The 16,509-nt window shown below is 43.7% G+C and overlaps 2 protein-coding genes across 6 annotated transcripts in view; one reads left to right on the plus strand and one right to left on the minus strand.

Annotated features, from left to right (window-relative positions):
- Positions 1 to 16,509, plus strand: part of EIF2AK1 (eukaryotic translation initiation factor 2 alpha kinase 1) — a 36,638-nt gene that overhangs the window by 13,801 nt on the left and 6,328 nt on the right. For all 5 annotated transcript variants that reach the window (XM_030796458.1, XM_030796456.1, XM_030796457.1 and 2 more), the window contains exons 6-11: positions 417 to 497; positions 1,844 to 1,943; positions 3,512 to 3,572; positions 5,292 to 5,619; positions 7,643 to 7,754; positions 8,790 to 8,890. In XM_030796458.1, the coding sequence (XP_030652318.1) occupies positions 417 to 497; positions 1,844 to 1,943; positions 3,512 to 3,572; positions 5,292 to 5,619; positions 7,643 to 7,754; positions 8,790 to 8,890 (783 nt within the window). The remainder of the gene's footprint in view (positions 1 to 416; positions 498 to 1,843; positions 1,944 to 3,511; positions 3,573 to 5,291; positions 5,620 to 7,642; positions 7,755 to 8,789; positions 8,891 to 16,509) is intronic.
- On the minus strand, positions 9,767 to 15,190 carry ANKRD61 (ankyrin repeat domain 61). The gene is made up of 3 exons (XM_004090895.2): positions 14,731 to 15,190; positions 13,391 to 13,488; positions 9,767 to 10,876 (listed from the first exon to the last, which is right to left on the minus strand). The coding sequence occupies exons 1-3, from the start codon at positions 14,944 to 14,946 to the stop codon at positions 9,934 to 9,936; spliced, it is 1,257 nt and encodes a 418-aa protein (XP_004090943.1). The 5' UTR covers positions 14,947 to 15,190; the 3' UTR covers positions 9,767 to 9,933.

Genomic DNA, 16,509 nt, shown 5'->3' on the forward strand with positions numbered 1-16,509 from the left:
TATATTTACTTTTCTTTAACATTTGTCATTTACAGGGAAGTGGGCAGGTTGTAATGTTTTTCTAACTGTGTTGATTGTTTACGTGGATTTTGGAAACTTTAAATTTTTGACCTATAGTTAATTTTAATTAAAAAATGTGTTACTAAAAAAAGTTGTGCTACTGTGTTTTGAGCTAACATACACCTTTTGTTAACATTCCCGTTCTTCAGCCTAGAGCTTCTTAGGAGCTAGACTCCCAACACTATCTGAAAAGCTCTTAGTCTGGCTGACTTCCCCTGAACATAGTAAGGAGACGTCTTTAGCTATATTTTAACTCTTTGGCTAGTTTGGATTGTCTAAGCTCAGATTAAAAGAACTTCTTTATTCAGTTAAAGTTTAATGACACAATATACTTTGTCTTTTCTTCTACTTTTCAGGTCAGGAATAAATTAGATGGTCAGTATTATGCAATAAAAAAAATCCTGATTAAGGGTGCAACTAAAACAGTTTGCATGAAGGTATGATTTTTAAAAATTACTTATTTTGAATAATTGTGTATTTAGTTCTTTTTGAAAGAGTTATACATGTATATGTGTATATTTGGCAAAAGTAGGTGGTGTGGATTTCCAGTTTACTAGGAATGGGGTTACAGTAAAGTACCAAAATTAAATTATTATTATTATTATTATTATTATTTTTTGAGATGGAGTTACGCTCTTTTGCCCAGGTTGGAGTAAAGTGGCGTGATCTTGGCTCGCCGCAACCTCCGCCCCCCCGGGTTCAAGGATTCTCCTTCCTCCCAAGTAGCTGGGATTATAGGCGCCTGCCACCACGCCTGGCTAATTTACATATATATATAATTTTTTAAATATATTAATTTCTTAAAATAAATGATCGATATATAATATAGCTAGTTATGAAAAAACAGGAGCCCAGTTCCAGGTCAGTCTTCTCCCTGACATGCTGTGTGGTTCTGGACGAGTTGCCCAGTCCTCTGAGCCACTTCTGTCACCTGCCCTGAAATAGTAGTGACAGTAGTGATTTTACTTACCTTGGAGGACTGGGGTAGGAATCAAAAGAGAGAATGGTGATAAGTGTGCTATAAAAAGTATAAAGTGCTATATAAATACGTTATTTAGTTGCTATAACAGTTGCCATTTGTCTCTCAAAAATATTTCCATTATATTGGCTGAGTGCAGTGGCCGAGTGCAGTGTAATCCCAGCACTTTGGGAGGCCGAGGCAGGCTTCCCAGGAGTGTGAGACCAGCCTGGCCAACATGGCAAAAACACAAAAATTAGCTGGGTGTGGTAGTGTATGCTTGTAATCCCAGCTACTCGGGAGGCTGAGGCACGGGAATGACTTGAACCCAGCAGGCAGAGGTTGCAGTGAGCCAAGATGGCACCACTTCACTCCAGCCTGGGCAACAGGGTGAGACTCGTTCTCAAAAAAAAAAAAAAAAAATTTCCATTATTTTAACATAGTGTAGATGCCTTGTACAGAGGAGTTTTCATTACAGATGCTTCTCCATCTTATGATGGGATTATGTCCTGATAAACCCATCATAAATTGAACATTGTAGCTTACCCTGCCTACCTTAAATGTGCTCCGAACACTTACATTACTCAATAGTTGGACAGAATCATCTAGCACAAAGCCTATTTTATAATAAAATACCATATATCTCATGCACTGCATACTGCAAGCCGGGGAAAAGATCAAAATTCAAAGTATGTCAAAAATTGTGATGTCTTCACACCATTGTAAGTCAGGGGCCATCTGTATTTTGCTCTGGAACAAGAAGTATTGCATAAACACTTAACAAGTTATCAGCAAAAGGCAGATCTAATTCCATTTCTTTTCTAGGTCCTACGGGAAGTGAAGGTGCTGGCGGGTCTTCAGCACCCCAATATTGTTGGCTATCACACCGCGTGGATAGAACATGTTCACGTGATTCAGCCACAAGGTAAGCCATTTTTGATGATATGGTAGTTGAAGCGTTGGCAAACTTCAGCCCGTGGACCACATCTGGCCTGTCCTTGTTTTTGTACCTACCACAAGATGAGAATGGTTTTTACATTTTTTTTTTTTTTGAGACAGTCTCGCTCTGTCCCCCAGGCTGCTCCGCCTCCTGGGTTCACGCCATTCTCCTGCCTCAGCCTCCCAAGTAGCTGGGGCTACAGGTGCCTGCCACCACACCCAGCTAATTTTTTTTTTTTTTGGTATTTTTTGGTAGAGATGGGGTTTCACCGTGTTAGCTAGGATGGTCTCGATCTCCTAACCTTGTAATCCGCCTGCCTCGGCCTCCCAAAGTGCTGAGCTTACAGGCGTTAGCCACCGCACCCAGTTGGTTTTTACATTTTTAAATAGTTAAACAAAATCAAAAGATTTTGTGAAAATTATGTGAAATTATTTTTTTTCTTTTCTTTTTTTTGAGACAGAGTCTCACTCTGTCACCTAGGCTGGAGTGTAGTAGTGCGATCTTTGCTCATCGCAACCTCCGCCTCCTGGGCTTAAGTGATTCTGCTGCCTCAGCCTCCCGAGTAGCTGGGATTACAGGTGTGCGCAACCATGCCTGGCTAATTTTTGTATTTTTAGTACAGACGGGGTTTCACCATGTTGCCCAAGCTGGTCTTGAACTCCTGACCTCAAGTGATCCACCTGCCTCGGCCTCCCAAAGTGCTGGGACTATAAGCATGAGCCTCTGCCTGGCCCAAAATTTAAATATCAATAAATAAAATTTATTAGAACACAGACTCTTCATTTCTATATTGTCTATGGCTGCTTTTTAAATTTAAATTTAGCTGGGGGCGGTGGCTCATGGCTGTAATCCCAACACTTTGGGAGGCCGAGGCAGGAGGATCACAAGGTCAGGAGTTCGAGACCAGCCTGGCCAATATGGTGAAATCCCATCTATAATAAAAATACAAAAATGAGCTGGGCATGGTGGTGAGCACCTGTAGTCCCAGCTACTCGGGAGGCTGAGGCAGGAGAATCACTTGAACCCAGGAGGTGGAGGTTGCAGTGAGCCAAGATCATGCCACTGCATTCCACCCTGGGCAACAGAGCGAGACTGTCTCAAAAAAAAAAAAAATTAAATTAAATTTTGTTTTAAAAATAGAGATGAGGAATCTCACTATATTGTGCATGCTGTTCTTAAACACCTGAGCTCAAGTGATCCTCGAGCCTCGGCCTCCCAGAGTTGGGATTACAGGCATGAGCCACTGGGCCTATGGCTGCTTTTATACCATAACAGAATTGTTCAGTTACAGCAGGGTCCCAGAGGGCCCTAAAACCTAAAATATTTACTGTCAAGTCCACTGTGATGTTTGCCAACCCCTAGTATAGTCGCATGGCTTTGTTTTTATGGTTCCTAATACGTGCCATTTGAATAAACTTTTTGTATTTTGCCAGAAGGTCATGACATTTTTAGACTTGTAGTCTCATTTGATACTATTTGTATATTTTAACTCTGTCTTTGACTACAATTTGAAAAACTGGGCTGTTTGAAGATGATTGTCTGTTTTCATTCAGCAGACAGAGCTGCCATTGAGTTGCCATCTCTGGAAGTGCTCTCCGACCAGGAAGAGGACAGGTATGTTCTTTTACATATTAGGACATTACCTCTTGTCACCTGCATTGGGCTTTTTTTTTTTTTTTTTTTTTGGTGACAGAGTCTCGCTCTGTCGCCCAGACTAGAGTGCAGTGGCACAATCTTAGCTCACTGCAACCTCCGCCTCCTGTGTTCCAGTGATTCTCCTGCCTCAGCTTCCTGAATAGCTGGGACTACAGGCGCCCGCCACCACACCCAGCTAGTTTTTTGTATTTTTAGTAGAGACGGGGTTTCACTGTGTTAGCCAGGGTGGTCTCGATCTCCTGACCTGGTGATGTGCCCACCTCGGCCTCCCAAAGTGCTGGGATTCCAGGTGTGAGCCACACGCCCGGCCTGCATTGGGCTATGTTTGTCTTTTGCTACAAGGAGCTCAGGAGGAGTGTTTTAGACTTTGCTTATTTTCATTACAAAATGTTAAATTATTTCTTCCTTTCAGATATTTCCTGTCAGCATTTTTTTTTTTTTTTTTTTTTGAGATGGAGTCTCGCTCTGTCGCCCAGGCTGGAGTGCAGTGATGTGATCTCAGCTCACTGCAACCTCTGCCTCGCAGGTTCAAGTGATCCTCCTGACTTAGCCTCCCTAGTAGCTGGGATTATAGGCCTGCACCATCATGCCTGGCTAATTTTTGTATTTTTAGTAGAGATGGGGTTTTGCCATGTTGGCCAGGCTGGTCTCAAACTCTTGAACTCAGGTGATCTGCCTGCCTTGGCCTCCCAAAGTGCTGGGATTACAGGTGTGAGCCACTGCACCTGGCCTATTTTTTATTATTTTTGTTGAGACAGGGTCTCGCTCTTTTGTCCAGGCTGGAGTGCAGTGCTACGATCACAGCTCATTGCAGCCTCCAACTCCTGGACTCAGGCAATCCTCCCACCTTAGCTGCTTGAGTAGCTGGGACTACAAGCTTGTGCCACCATGTCTGGCTAATTTTTGTATTTTTTGTAGAGATGGGGTTTTGCCATGTTGCTCAGGCTAGCGCCGAACTCCTGGGCTCAAGCAATCCTCCCGCCTTGGTTTACCAAAGTGTTGGGATTATAGGCCTGAGCTACTGTGCCAGACCTGTACATTGTCTTTTTTTTTTTTTTAGATAGAGTCTCACTCTGTTGGCCAGGCTGGAGTGCAGTGGCACAGTCTTGGCTCACTGTAACCTTTGCCTCCCGGGTTCAAGCGATTCTCCTGCCTCAGCCTCCTAAGTAGCTAGAGCTATAGGCGCATGCCACCACGCCCAGCCAATTTTTGTATTTTTTAGTAGAGATGGCGTTTCACCATATTGGCCAGGCTGGTCTCGAACTTCTGCCCTCGTGATCTGCCTGCCTTGGCCTCCCAAAGTGCTGGGATTACAGACACGAGCCACTGCACTCGGCCGACTTTTTTTTCTTGGAGACAGAGTCTCACTCACTTTGTCACCCAGGCTGGAGTACAGTGGCATGATCTCAGCTCACTATAACCTCCACCTCCTGGGTTCAAGTCATTTTCCTGCCTCATCCTCCCCAGTAGCTGCGATTACAGGCGTATGCCACCATACCCATCTAATTTTTGTATTTTTAGTTGAGATGGGGTTTTACCATGTTGGGTAGGCTGGTCTCCAACTCCTGACCTTAAGTGATCTGCCCGCCTCAGCCTCCCAAAGTGCTGGGATTATAGGCATGAGCCACTGCGCTCGGCCCATTGACTTTTATGTTTACTATTTTTTTTTTTTTTCAGAGACCAATATGGTGTTAAAAATGATGAAAGTAGCAGCTCATCCATTATCTTTGCTGAGCCCACCCCAGAAAAAGAAAAACGCTTTGGAGAATCTGACACTGAAAATCAGAATAACAAGTCGGTGAAGTACACCACCAATTTAGTCATAAGAGACTCTGGTGAACTTGAGTCGACCCTGGAGCTCCAGGAAAATGGCTTGGCTGGTTTGTCTGCCAGTTCAATTGTGGAACAGCAGCTGCCACTCAGGCGTAATTCCCACCTAGAGGAGAGTTTCACATCCACCGAAGAATCTTCTGAAGAAAATGTCAACTTTTTGGCTCAGACAGAGGTAGATTACTTTCCCAGACCCTCCTAATTTGGCCAGTAGTGATTGTATTGAGGACTGTGCAGGTGTGTGGCCTTCTCTCACCCTCTCTCAGCTCCGGCTCTTCTGCCCTGCGTTCAGTCTCTTGTACTGGCCATGTTCCCCTTGCCATGTGGCCTTTGTGTTCCTCCTTCTTCACTTAGTTAACTCCTCCACGTCCTTTTCTGGCCTCCCCCACCTGGCCATTTACAGCTCCAGATCATCTCAAGTGTGTACCCTAGAGTTGGCGGCCTCACTCACACTCTGTTTCTGTTGTATGTTAGCATCATGCTATAAAGATGTATTTATGCAAAAAGATTTTGCAGCATGACTTTAGGTGAGTCCCAGTAGGATTACCAGCTCAGTATTCAGGATACTCTTTTTAATTTTAAAATTGATTTTATTTTAGTTGTAGTTTTCAGGAGGCTCTTGTTGAGGGTCATACTGATATAACCCTCCTTCCATGGTCACGCTGCCACCATGCTTTCACCAGTATTTTAAGTAGTAATATTAAAAATATGAACATTCGGCTGGGTGTGGTGGCTCATGCCTGTAATCCCAGCAGTTTGGGAGGCCAAGGAGGGCAGATCACCTGAGATCAGGAGTTCGAGACCAGCCTGGCCAACATGGTGAAAGCTTGTCTCTACTAAAAATACAAAAATTAGCCAGGCGTGATGGTGTGCGCCTGTAATCCCAGCTACTCAGGAGGCTGAGGCAGGAGAATCGCTTGAACCCGGGAGGCGGAGGTTGCAGTGAGCCAAGATTGTGCCACTGTACTTTAGCCTGGGCAACAAGAGCGAGACTCTGTTTCAAAAAAAAATAAAAAAATAAAACTAAAAACATGAAAATTAACAGGGTCTACACATAATCTGTCTTGTTAAGAGTATAAAACTGTATATACCGTCTACATAGACACAGTGCAGAATTAATTCTTGTCACGGAATATGTGTTTCTGAGCCTGTGGTTTTTTTTTTTTTTTTTTTTGAGACAAAGTTTTGCTCTTGTCACCCAGGCTGGAGTACAGTGGCATGATCTTGTCTCACTGAAACCTCTGCCTCCTGGGTTCAAGTGATTCTCCTGCCTCAGCCTCCGAGTTTTTTTTTTTTTTTTTTTTTTTTTTTTTTTTTTTTTTTTTTTTTTTTTTTTTTTTTTTTTTTTTTTTTTTTTTTTTTCAGCCTCCTGAGTAGCTGGGATTACAGGCGCGTGCCACCATGCCTGGCTGATTTCTGTGTATTTTTAGTAGAGATGAGGTTTTACCATGTTTACTCCTGACCTCGTGATCTGCCCGCCTTGGCCTTCCCAGGTGCTGGGATTACAGGTGTGAGCCACCACGCCTGGCTGAGCCTATGCTTTTTTATGAAACATAGAACTTTGAACACTTTCACCTGAATCTGGATGACTTGAGTTTTGGGGGACTTTTAATCAGAATCGTTTCATTTCTTTGTATTTTATTTGGAAAATTTTCTTAGATGCCTAAATCAGATGGTATATACAGTGGGCTAGAGTAAGCTTAGTGTTTGCTTACCTTTTTATTGAATAAGTTATTAGTTATGTACAACGTGAAGCCAGACAAAGTATATATACTTTGTAGAAATATATAGAGTAGTAGAATATCATACAGCCATTCTTTGATGCTTTCTCTTAGCTTTAAAAACTGTTTATGTAGCGAGCAGACCAGTTTCAGGACCAGTTTCTCCGGGTCACAGTTGAGAGCTTCTGCCATTGGACCCCTGCCTGACTTCAGCCTGGCCCCCTTCTGCTGGTATTACAACATCCTGTTTTAATTATCGCTCTCCTTATCTGTCGCTTTCATTAGACTTTGGGCTTCTTGGGTGGGCCTGTGTCCTGAGGACACTTCTGTCTTGCAAAGAGAAGTCCACACAGGTTTAATGACTTCCCTAGAGGCCTACTCTCTTGGCCCAGAATAGGCAGATGAATATTTGTTGGCTAAATGAATAATGCGAGTGAATCGTGCAAAGATGGGAGCCCTCACTGTGTCCTCTCCTAGGCACAGTACCACCTGATGCTGCACATCCAGATGCAGCTGTGTGAGCTCTCGCTGTGGGATTGGATAGCCGAGAGAAACAAGCGGGGCCGGGAGTATGTGGACGAGTCTGCCTGTGAGTACCATCTGGGTCTGCTGGGCTGGGAAATAGACACAGTCACACCTTCCTCATCTCACATAGGAGTTGCCTCCAGGTGCTTTCTTTTCATTTTTATTTTTTATTTATTTTATTTTATTTTTTTGAGACAGAACTTTGCTCTGTTTGTTGCTCAGGCAGGAGTGCAGTCGTGCGCCCACTGCTCACTATAGCCTTGGCCTCCCTGGCTCAAGCGATCCTCCCACCTCAGCCTCCTGAGTAGCTGGGACTACAGGTGCACACCACTATGGCTGATTTTGAAAAACAAAATTTTGTAGAGACAAGGTCTCATTATCCTGCCCAGGCTGGTCTCCAACTCCTGATCTCAAGCAATCCTCTTGTCCCCTCCTCCCAAAGTGCTGAGATTATAGGCGTGGGTGTCTGCGCCTGGCCAGAACTTTTTCTTTATCAATTTTTGTGTTAGTACTATAAAACCTTTCCATCCTCTAAATGTATGTCATCATATTAATAGATGAATTAATTTACCTACATTTTTTGGGCCATATGCTGTGTCATTTTTGGAAAGTGAGGCATTCCAGATGATTGAATCATACTCCTGGAGCTAACATATTGTACCTTTTTTCTTATTCCATTATTTGTAATAATATCTTTAATCCACTGTGGGCTAGGATACCAGATTTATTAGCATTAAATCCCAGAATGTCAAGGGTTCGAGGGAACTTAAACTTTATCGAATCTAGTTGCCTGATACCCGAGAATTATTTAAAAAGTCATTGATACAGGGGAGGGCTCTGATTGAAGTTAGAGGTACTTTCTTTCTGGTTGACAAAGTCCATCAACTGTTGGGTGCTGGTTTGTGATGGTTTCTTTGCTAGCTGAGGAACACTTCCTGCTTATTTCTAGGTTTTAGACCATTCTGCAGCATTGACTTTGTTGAAAATCTGATTGTTCTTAAGTGTCAGATGTTAATGTATTTAGAACGACATTAATATTTAGATGCCAATGTAATGAGCAAAAAAATTAGAGAAATGAAACTTTTTTTTTTACTTCAAGGTCCTTATGTTATGGCCAATGTTGCAACAAAAATTTTTCAAGAATTGGTAGAAGGTGTGTTTTACATACATAACATGGGAATTGTGCACCGAGATCTGAAGGTAAGTGGGGGCAATGAAATCACTGAAAGCAGTGGGAGCTTTGTATCAGGGACAACTTGATGTTGGTTCATTAAACTCAATAAGATTACATGTCCTAGTTCATTTGCCTAGGAGGTTATAATTACTGTCAGATAAGTCATTGTTTGATAGATCCAGAGTATGGAAACATTAAGTTGAATTTTTTTTTTTTTTTTTTGAGACAGCGTCTCACTCTGTCACCCACGCTGGATTGCAGTGGCACGATTACAGCTCACTGCAGCCTCCAACTCCCAGGCTCAAGCAATCCTCCCACCTCAGCCTCCCTAGTAGCTGAGACTACAGGCATGTGCTACCATGCCCAGCTAATTTTTAAACTTTTTTTGTAGAGATGGAGTTTCGCTATGTTGCCCAGGTTGATCTTGAACTCCTGGGCTCAAATGATCCTCCCATCTTGACCTTCCAAAGTGCTGGGGTTACAGGTGTGAGCCACTGCACTTGGTTGTAAGTTGAATTTTAAAGTAGTAATTTTGGGGCATTTGAAAATCCTCTGTGGAGTATGAGTACTTTTTTTCAGGTGCTCTGAGTACTGATATAATCAGTGGTGCTAAATGTATTTAGTGCTGACAGAAATGCTCATTTATTATTGCAGACTTAGAGGTAAACTCTCTTTCTATAATCATTCATCTTAAAGTTTAACAAAATGGGAATTTTTTTGTTTTTTTGCTGTTTTAAAAAAGTCTGTAATGACTATTTGATTTTTATCCACAAAAGGCTATCAAGAAACAGAGAAAATATATTTGTGTCTTTGGCTGAAGAGATTTAAATTAATTTGCTTACTTTTCAGCTCAAAGTTAAATCATGGAAAGGGCATGAAAAAAAAACCTAGGAACAAAAATGTTAATAGGCAAATCACTTTATTTTTTGGAACATGTTCAAGAACCAGTAGTTTGTACATTTGGGATGTCATAGGTGATAGGTGAAGCATTTTCTGGGACATGTCTAGCCAGAAAATGCAGTTTGAGTGGCTGAAAGTCCTTGCTGCTGTGAAACTGGGAGGTCTTATTTCAAGAGGTATATACCAAGTCATAACAGCAGTAGACAGAATTCCATATCGTCACTGGGAGGAATTGCTTCAAGTGCCATTTGTATTTCTCACCATAAATATTCCTGATGTTTCTTTTGCAGATATCCTGTAGGGATAAAGGTTTTCGCGATTGCTTTATTAGGGTGTCCCTTAAGAGGCGGAATTCTGGTAGCATGATTCCTGCAGGTAGAATTCCTTGGTTATTGGTCATTCTCAGAGGATAAGTGTGATAAAGTAGCCTGGCCAGAAGTGCCGTATCTCTTAAATTGAAACTGCGCTGAAGGTACATATAAATTGGAGATTCCCCGTTTCTTGTTAAAATGTTAACATTTGCTTCAAATTCAAGCAGGAGATTGATGATTGCCTCTCTGCCTCCAAAGCATGCCTCGTGGATGGCTGTTTGGCCTTTGTAGTCCTGGGCGTTGACTTTGGCTCCATGAGTGAGCAGCAGACGGATGCAGCTGACCCCCGCCCCGAGGAGTCGGCCTGCTTTGCTTGATGCAGTGCACACTGCAAGCTTCAGGGGCGTGTTCCCCGTGGAAGGGACAGCACAGTTGACGTTTGCTCCATAGGCAATGAGCACTTCCATCATCTCCTTATTCAGCATGTTTGCGGCCATGTGAAGGGGTGTCATGCTGGCTTCATTAACAGCATTGACATCGGCACCATTTTGGGCTAAAATGGAGAGAACTGGATAGCAACCATATGCTATGGCCAGGTGGAGTGGTGAACTTTTGTTGCTGATTTCCCCTTGAGCATTAACTTGAGCTCCATGCGCACACAAGATGCGGAGACACGCGATGGCGCTATTCTGAATGTCTGTTAGGATCCTGTGCATTCTGTTGCCTGGTTTTGCCCACGTGGTGGAAGTGACCGGCCAGTGCAGTAGCATTAAGTTGAGTGTGGTGAGGCCTGTTGTGTCCCTAGAATGGGTACTGATTACACGTTACATTGAATTCACAGTGGGAATGGCTCTACGTGAACAGTTAATGCTTAAGAAGCCAGTATTTATTTAAAGTAAGACCCTTTAATTACCTTAAGGGTGTGTTTCAAAATCTGTATTGCTGGGTAGTTTCTCAGGCTATCCCAGGGTTTTTTGGGGGATGTGGTGGGATGCATCACTACATGACGGGGCCTAGCTTCATTTTTTATATATATAAAAATTTTTTTTGAAAAATTCTTTTCACTTTTATACAATGTTGTGAAGGAGGCCCAGCTTCTTGGAGCAGCTATTTTACCTGTGCTAGGGCTGTGTCCCTTCAAGGCTGTATCTTAGTGATTTCTGCAGCCCAGCACCTCACACAGTGCTGGGCTGGGTTACTGGCTTTCTGTGAAATTGTGTGGACTTGAGTGTGATCTGTTATTGCCACAGAAGTGAGCCATGAAGGCCCGAACTCCCGTTGACTCCTTTCTTAGAGGCTCTGTCTCTGCTCTCCTACCCGACATTTTTATGCGTGAGTGTGTAGGGAGCAGAAGAAGTGACGGGTTGAATCTGAAGACCTGTGGTCATTCTGAAGTTCATTCCCTGCTCCAAGCCAGGTGGAATGAGCATTGTACAACTTAGCCCTCATCTCAGAAGCGCTTCCAAAAATTCCTTTGTTCTGGCAGAGCAAAAGGAAGGTTTATTATGTAAATCTAACTGCTCTGCTGAAATGAGAAAATGATTTTAGTTCACTTATATTTGTTTAGCGTGAGGCCCTAGGCTATGGATATGGTGAAACAGCAGGTGGCCCCTACCTTTGTAGGGCTTACAGTCTAGCAGGGAAGATAGATGTGAAACAGTGAAACAGCTCAGTAAATATTGGAAGCCGGCAGAGTTCTAGAGAGGTGCAGAAGCCTCACAGCGCATGTAGTATGCAGGGTAGGAAAGGGTCCCCTGAGGAGAATGCGGCGAGTCTGTGATGCTTGAGATGTGGAAGGGACTTCGAGAGGACTTGCAGAGCTGGGGTGGGGTTCTCAGGGAGAGGCTGGGAGCAAGACAGGTCAGGTGGGTTCTTCTGGAGCATGGTAAGGATTTGGGGCAAGAAGTTCTATTATTATTTTGAGATGGAGTCTCGCTCTGTTGCCCAGGCTGGAGTGCGGTGGCGTGATTTCGGCTCACTGCATCTGCTGCCTCATGGGTTCAAGCAATTCTCCTGCCTCAGCCTCCCAAGTAGCTGGGACTACAGGCGCCTGCCACCATGCCTGGCTAATTTTTGTATTTTTAGTAGAGATGGGGTTTCACCAGGCTGGTCTCGAACTCCTGACCTCATGATCCACCCACCTCAGTCTCCCATGGTGCTGGGATTATAGGCGTGAGCCACCACGCCCAGCCTGTGCTACTTAATTCTTTCATTCACTCAAGATAGTATTACTGGGCACTTGCTAAGTGTCAGGCATTGATTTGGTTGAGGTGGTGGAGATACAGTGGTGCACAAGGTCAACTTCTCTTTAATGCAGCTTACCTTCTAGTGGAGAGTCATAAACAAGAAAATCCATTGTTGGCTGGGTGCGGCGGCTCACGCCTGTAATCCCAGCACTTTGGGAGGCTGAGGTGGGCAGATCACGAGGTCAGGAGATGGAGACCATCCTGGCTAACACGGTGAAACCCCGTCTCTACTAAAAATACAAAAAATTACCCGGGCACGGTGGCGGGCGCCTGTAGTCCCAGCTATTTGGAAGGCTGAGGCAGGAGAATGGCGTGAACCTGGGAGGTGGAGGTTGCAGTGAGCCAAGATCTCGCCACTGCACTCCAGCCTGGGCGACAGAGCGAGACTCCGTCTCAAAAAAACAAAAACAAAAACAAAAAAAAAAGAAAATCCATCGTCTACCTATATTTTACTTTTCACACCTAACTTTGGTGGTTAAACTTAATGAAGGCCATGGTGAGGACTTTACTGCATTCCTCACAACACCACCATTGAGCACTTAATCCTCAGAATGTGCATTAATTTGGCAAAATCTTTATGATGTTGCATTTTTCTCAGTTTTTCAGAGTATCTCATCTACTCAGTAAAGACATTGGTTCATTCATAAGAACGAACAAGTCCAAACATGAGTGGAAAAAATGTATGAACTGAAAAAAATCTATATCAGGTATATCCCCACTTCGAAATGACTGTCAGTGAGGCTGGGTGCTGCGGCTGAAGGCTGTAATCCCAGCACTTTGGGAGGCCGAGGCAGGTGGATCACTTGAGGCCAGGAGTTCAAGACTAGCCTGGCCAACATGGTGAAACCCTGTCTCTACTAAAAATACAAATTTTAGCCGGGCATGGTGGCACACACCTGTAATCCCAGCTACTCAGGAGGCTGAGGTGGGAGAAGCTCTTGAACCTAGGAAGTAGAGGTTGCAGTGAGGCGAGATTGTGCCACTGCACTCCAGCCTGGGTCACAGAGCGAGACCCCTCCTCAAAACAAAAAAGAAAAGAAAGAAATGATTTTCGGTGGAGTTAACTTACCTGACTTCTGGGTCAGCCCCATGCCGTAACAGGCAGAGCAGACTCTGGGCCTTGTGGTACTTGGCAGCCAGATGGATGGGGATGATAGACTCTGTCGGCTTTGGAGGAAAAACAAAACACATTACAAGTGGCCCTGTGTAGTTAAAAATACTGCTTGTGTTAGCTTGCCATTTCAAAGGCAATACATTTATTTAGTGTCTCATTGGCTCACTCTTTTTCTGGTATGTGCATTGAAAGTTTCCTTTTGTACTACCTGTTTTAAATGATCAAAGTTCAGGGCATTCCATACTATAAAATCTGTGTTTTACAGAAATTCACTTTTACTGAGGCAACAGAAATAACACTCGAAACCTTTGGAAATTTTTGAAAGTTGATTATTCCGAAGAGCCTGTGGTGTGATATTAATGGTACTTGCTATGAAGTCACTTAGTCCTTAAATTAACCCACAGGGTGATGGACAAGTAGGTGCTGTGTCGTTGCCAAAGTCGTATTATCAGCAGTAAAACCTGAATCTTAAGGGTTTTCAAATATAACACAGCGTATGTTCTGTCTATGATTAGCAGAGCTGTTTGTGCCAGCTCTTAAAATACACACATGTAAGTAGTGGTTTTACACCGTGGCTGCAAGATAAGACAGTGGGGTACAAGAGAGGGTGACTGCCTTTTTGAATTTAATTGTAAAGGTAATAATCATTGTATAAAAATTTAGAAAATGAAAATGTATATATTAAAAAGGGAAAAACTATTTTTTGTTTGTTTGTTTGAGATGGGGTCTCCTTCTGTCATCCAGGCTAGAGAGTGCAGTGATATGATCTTGGCTCACTGCAACCTCTGCCTCCTCGGTTCAAGCAATTCTCCTGCCTCAACCGTCTGAGTAGCTGAGATTACAGGCTCCTGCCACCATGCCTGGCTAATTTTTGTATTTTTAGTAGAGATGGGGTTTTGCCATGCTGGCCAGGCTGGTCTCGAACTCCTGACCTCAGGTGATCCACCCACCTCGGCCTTCCAAACTGCTGGGATTACAGGCATGGGCCACCGCGTCTGGCCAAAAAAGGGAAAAACTAATTTGACCACACGGAGATCATCACCGTGGCTATGTTTGAGAGATGACATGAATGGTCTTCCAGCCACACAGGATCTGGTGTTTTCTCATGTTGGTTTGTGTGTGACATGAGTAGAGGAGGCTGTGCGGGCTTTGGGGAGCACTGCAGTGTGTGTGGAGTGAGCTGGAGTCGTGCCTCTTAAGGGCCATGAGCTTAGTGGGTTCACCAGCTTTAGATCATGCTCCTTTCTAAGCAGCCTGACTTTTTTCCAGAAGTGACTGAGAAGAAAAGAGGGTACCTGGCTCAGAAGTAATCTGTTGCTGGTGGAGTTGGGCAGAATGGTGATGGGCTGGTTGACAGGGTGATATCTCAGGAGTTCCTCGATTGTAGTGCAGTCTTCTCTCATGATGGCTTCATAGAGTTTCCAGTGAAGTGCTGCAGATGGGCCATCTTCCAGGGACTTGGCACTGTCAACTACCTGGTCTCTGCTTCCTTTCCTGGGTATATTCCCCATGAGAAAAACTTAAGACTTCAGGGGAAAATGTTGTTATGGAATTGGTCAGTTTCAGTCTCCTTATGATGATTCTTTCAGTTCAGTTCTAGAACTGTTCTAGAATTTGTCGAGAATTGGATCTGTGAAGGCATTCCATCAAAGTTTGGAAGCAAGCATCCAGACTTTGTTTCTTGATCATAGAATGTCAAATGTCAGCAGTTTTTAGGGTTTTCTACTCCATCATAAAAACATATCCAATCTATCATCTTACACCTTTATTTCCGATTTCTCTCCAGTTCAAGTGTAGCTGAAGCAATGATCAAAGCTAAAACAGAGGAATTTATACATTAAAATATGAAGTCAAAATTATTACTTTTAAAGTAAGAAAACTTTTAACCTAAGTTATTTTTTAGTTTTTATTATAATAGAATCTTCCCTCTCCCCATTATGGGTTCAGTTTTTCTCCGGCATAGGAATAGTTTGGGAGATGTTTTGGGTCTGTACTCTTTGCTTAAATAAAGCCATTTAGTGTGATCTGTTAGTTCCCAACCCTGGCTAATACATATGAGTTATCTGGGAGCTTTTAAAAAATATCAAAGTTGGCTGGGTGCGGTGGCTCATGCCTGTAATCCCAGCACTTTGAGAGGCCAGGGCAGGCAGAACATGAGGTCAAGAGATCAAGACCATACTGGCCAACATGGTGAAACCCCGTCTCTACTAAAAATACAAATATTAGCTGGCTGTGGTGGCATGCGCCTGTAGTCCCAGCTACTCGGGAGGTTGAGGCAGGAGAATTGCTTGAACCTGAGAGGCGGAGGTTACAGTGAGCCGAGATGGTGCCACTGCACTCCAGCCTGGCGACACAGCAAGACTCTGTCTTAAAAAAAAAAAAATCAAAGTTTTTTCATAGTGTAAGAAACATGCTCACCCGTCCAAACCCAAAGAATGAACTTAGAGGCACAAAGAACAGTGAAAGTGAGACTTTCAATAGCAGTCTTGCAAGGCTGCGTGTCTGGTAGGCAGGTACACCCAGGGCAGTTAAAACAGGTAATTTATCTCCTAGCATGCAAGTCCCTACCTCAGTTCCTCATTGGTCGAGGACTACAGGGTTACGATCTTCCCGGACATCACCTAAGTTGCATTATCCCCTTAGAAGGTTATACCCTGGTCCCTTCCCCACTTAAGTTTGAATTTCCCAGTAATGAAACTTTCTTCCCTTTTATGGCTGACTCCTCTACATCCTGTTCCCTTATTGTGATCTTCTAGGTGGATGAGCCATGCGGTTTGTTACATTCTCAGGCTGGCTGCCAGTGCTTAGATTTATCATGCCTCGAAAAAGCCATTTAAAATGTTTTCTCACACATAGAAAATCACATCTCTGGACTCGACAGGACAGTCGTTTCTTTTCTTTTCTCTTTTTTGAGACAGAGTCTCACTCTGTTTCTCAGGCTGGAGTGCAGTGGTGCGATCTCGTTTCACGGCAGCCTCTGCCTCCCAGGTTCAAGCAATTCTGCCTCAGCCTCCCGAGTAGCTGGGATTACAGGCATGCACCACCACACCTGGCTAACTTTGTATTTTTAGTAG

Source organism: Nomascus leucogenys, chromosome 17 (assembly GCF_006542625.1).
Source record: "Nomascus leucogenys isolate Asia chromosome 17, Asia_NLE_v1, whole genome shotgun sequence".
Classification (NCBI taxonomy): domain Eukaryota; kingdom Metazoa; phylum Chordata; class Mammalia; order Primates; family Hylobatidae; genus Nomascus; species Nomascus leucogenys.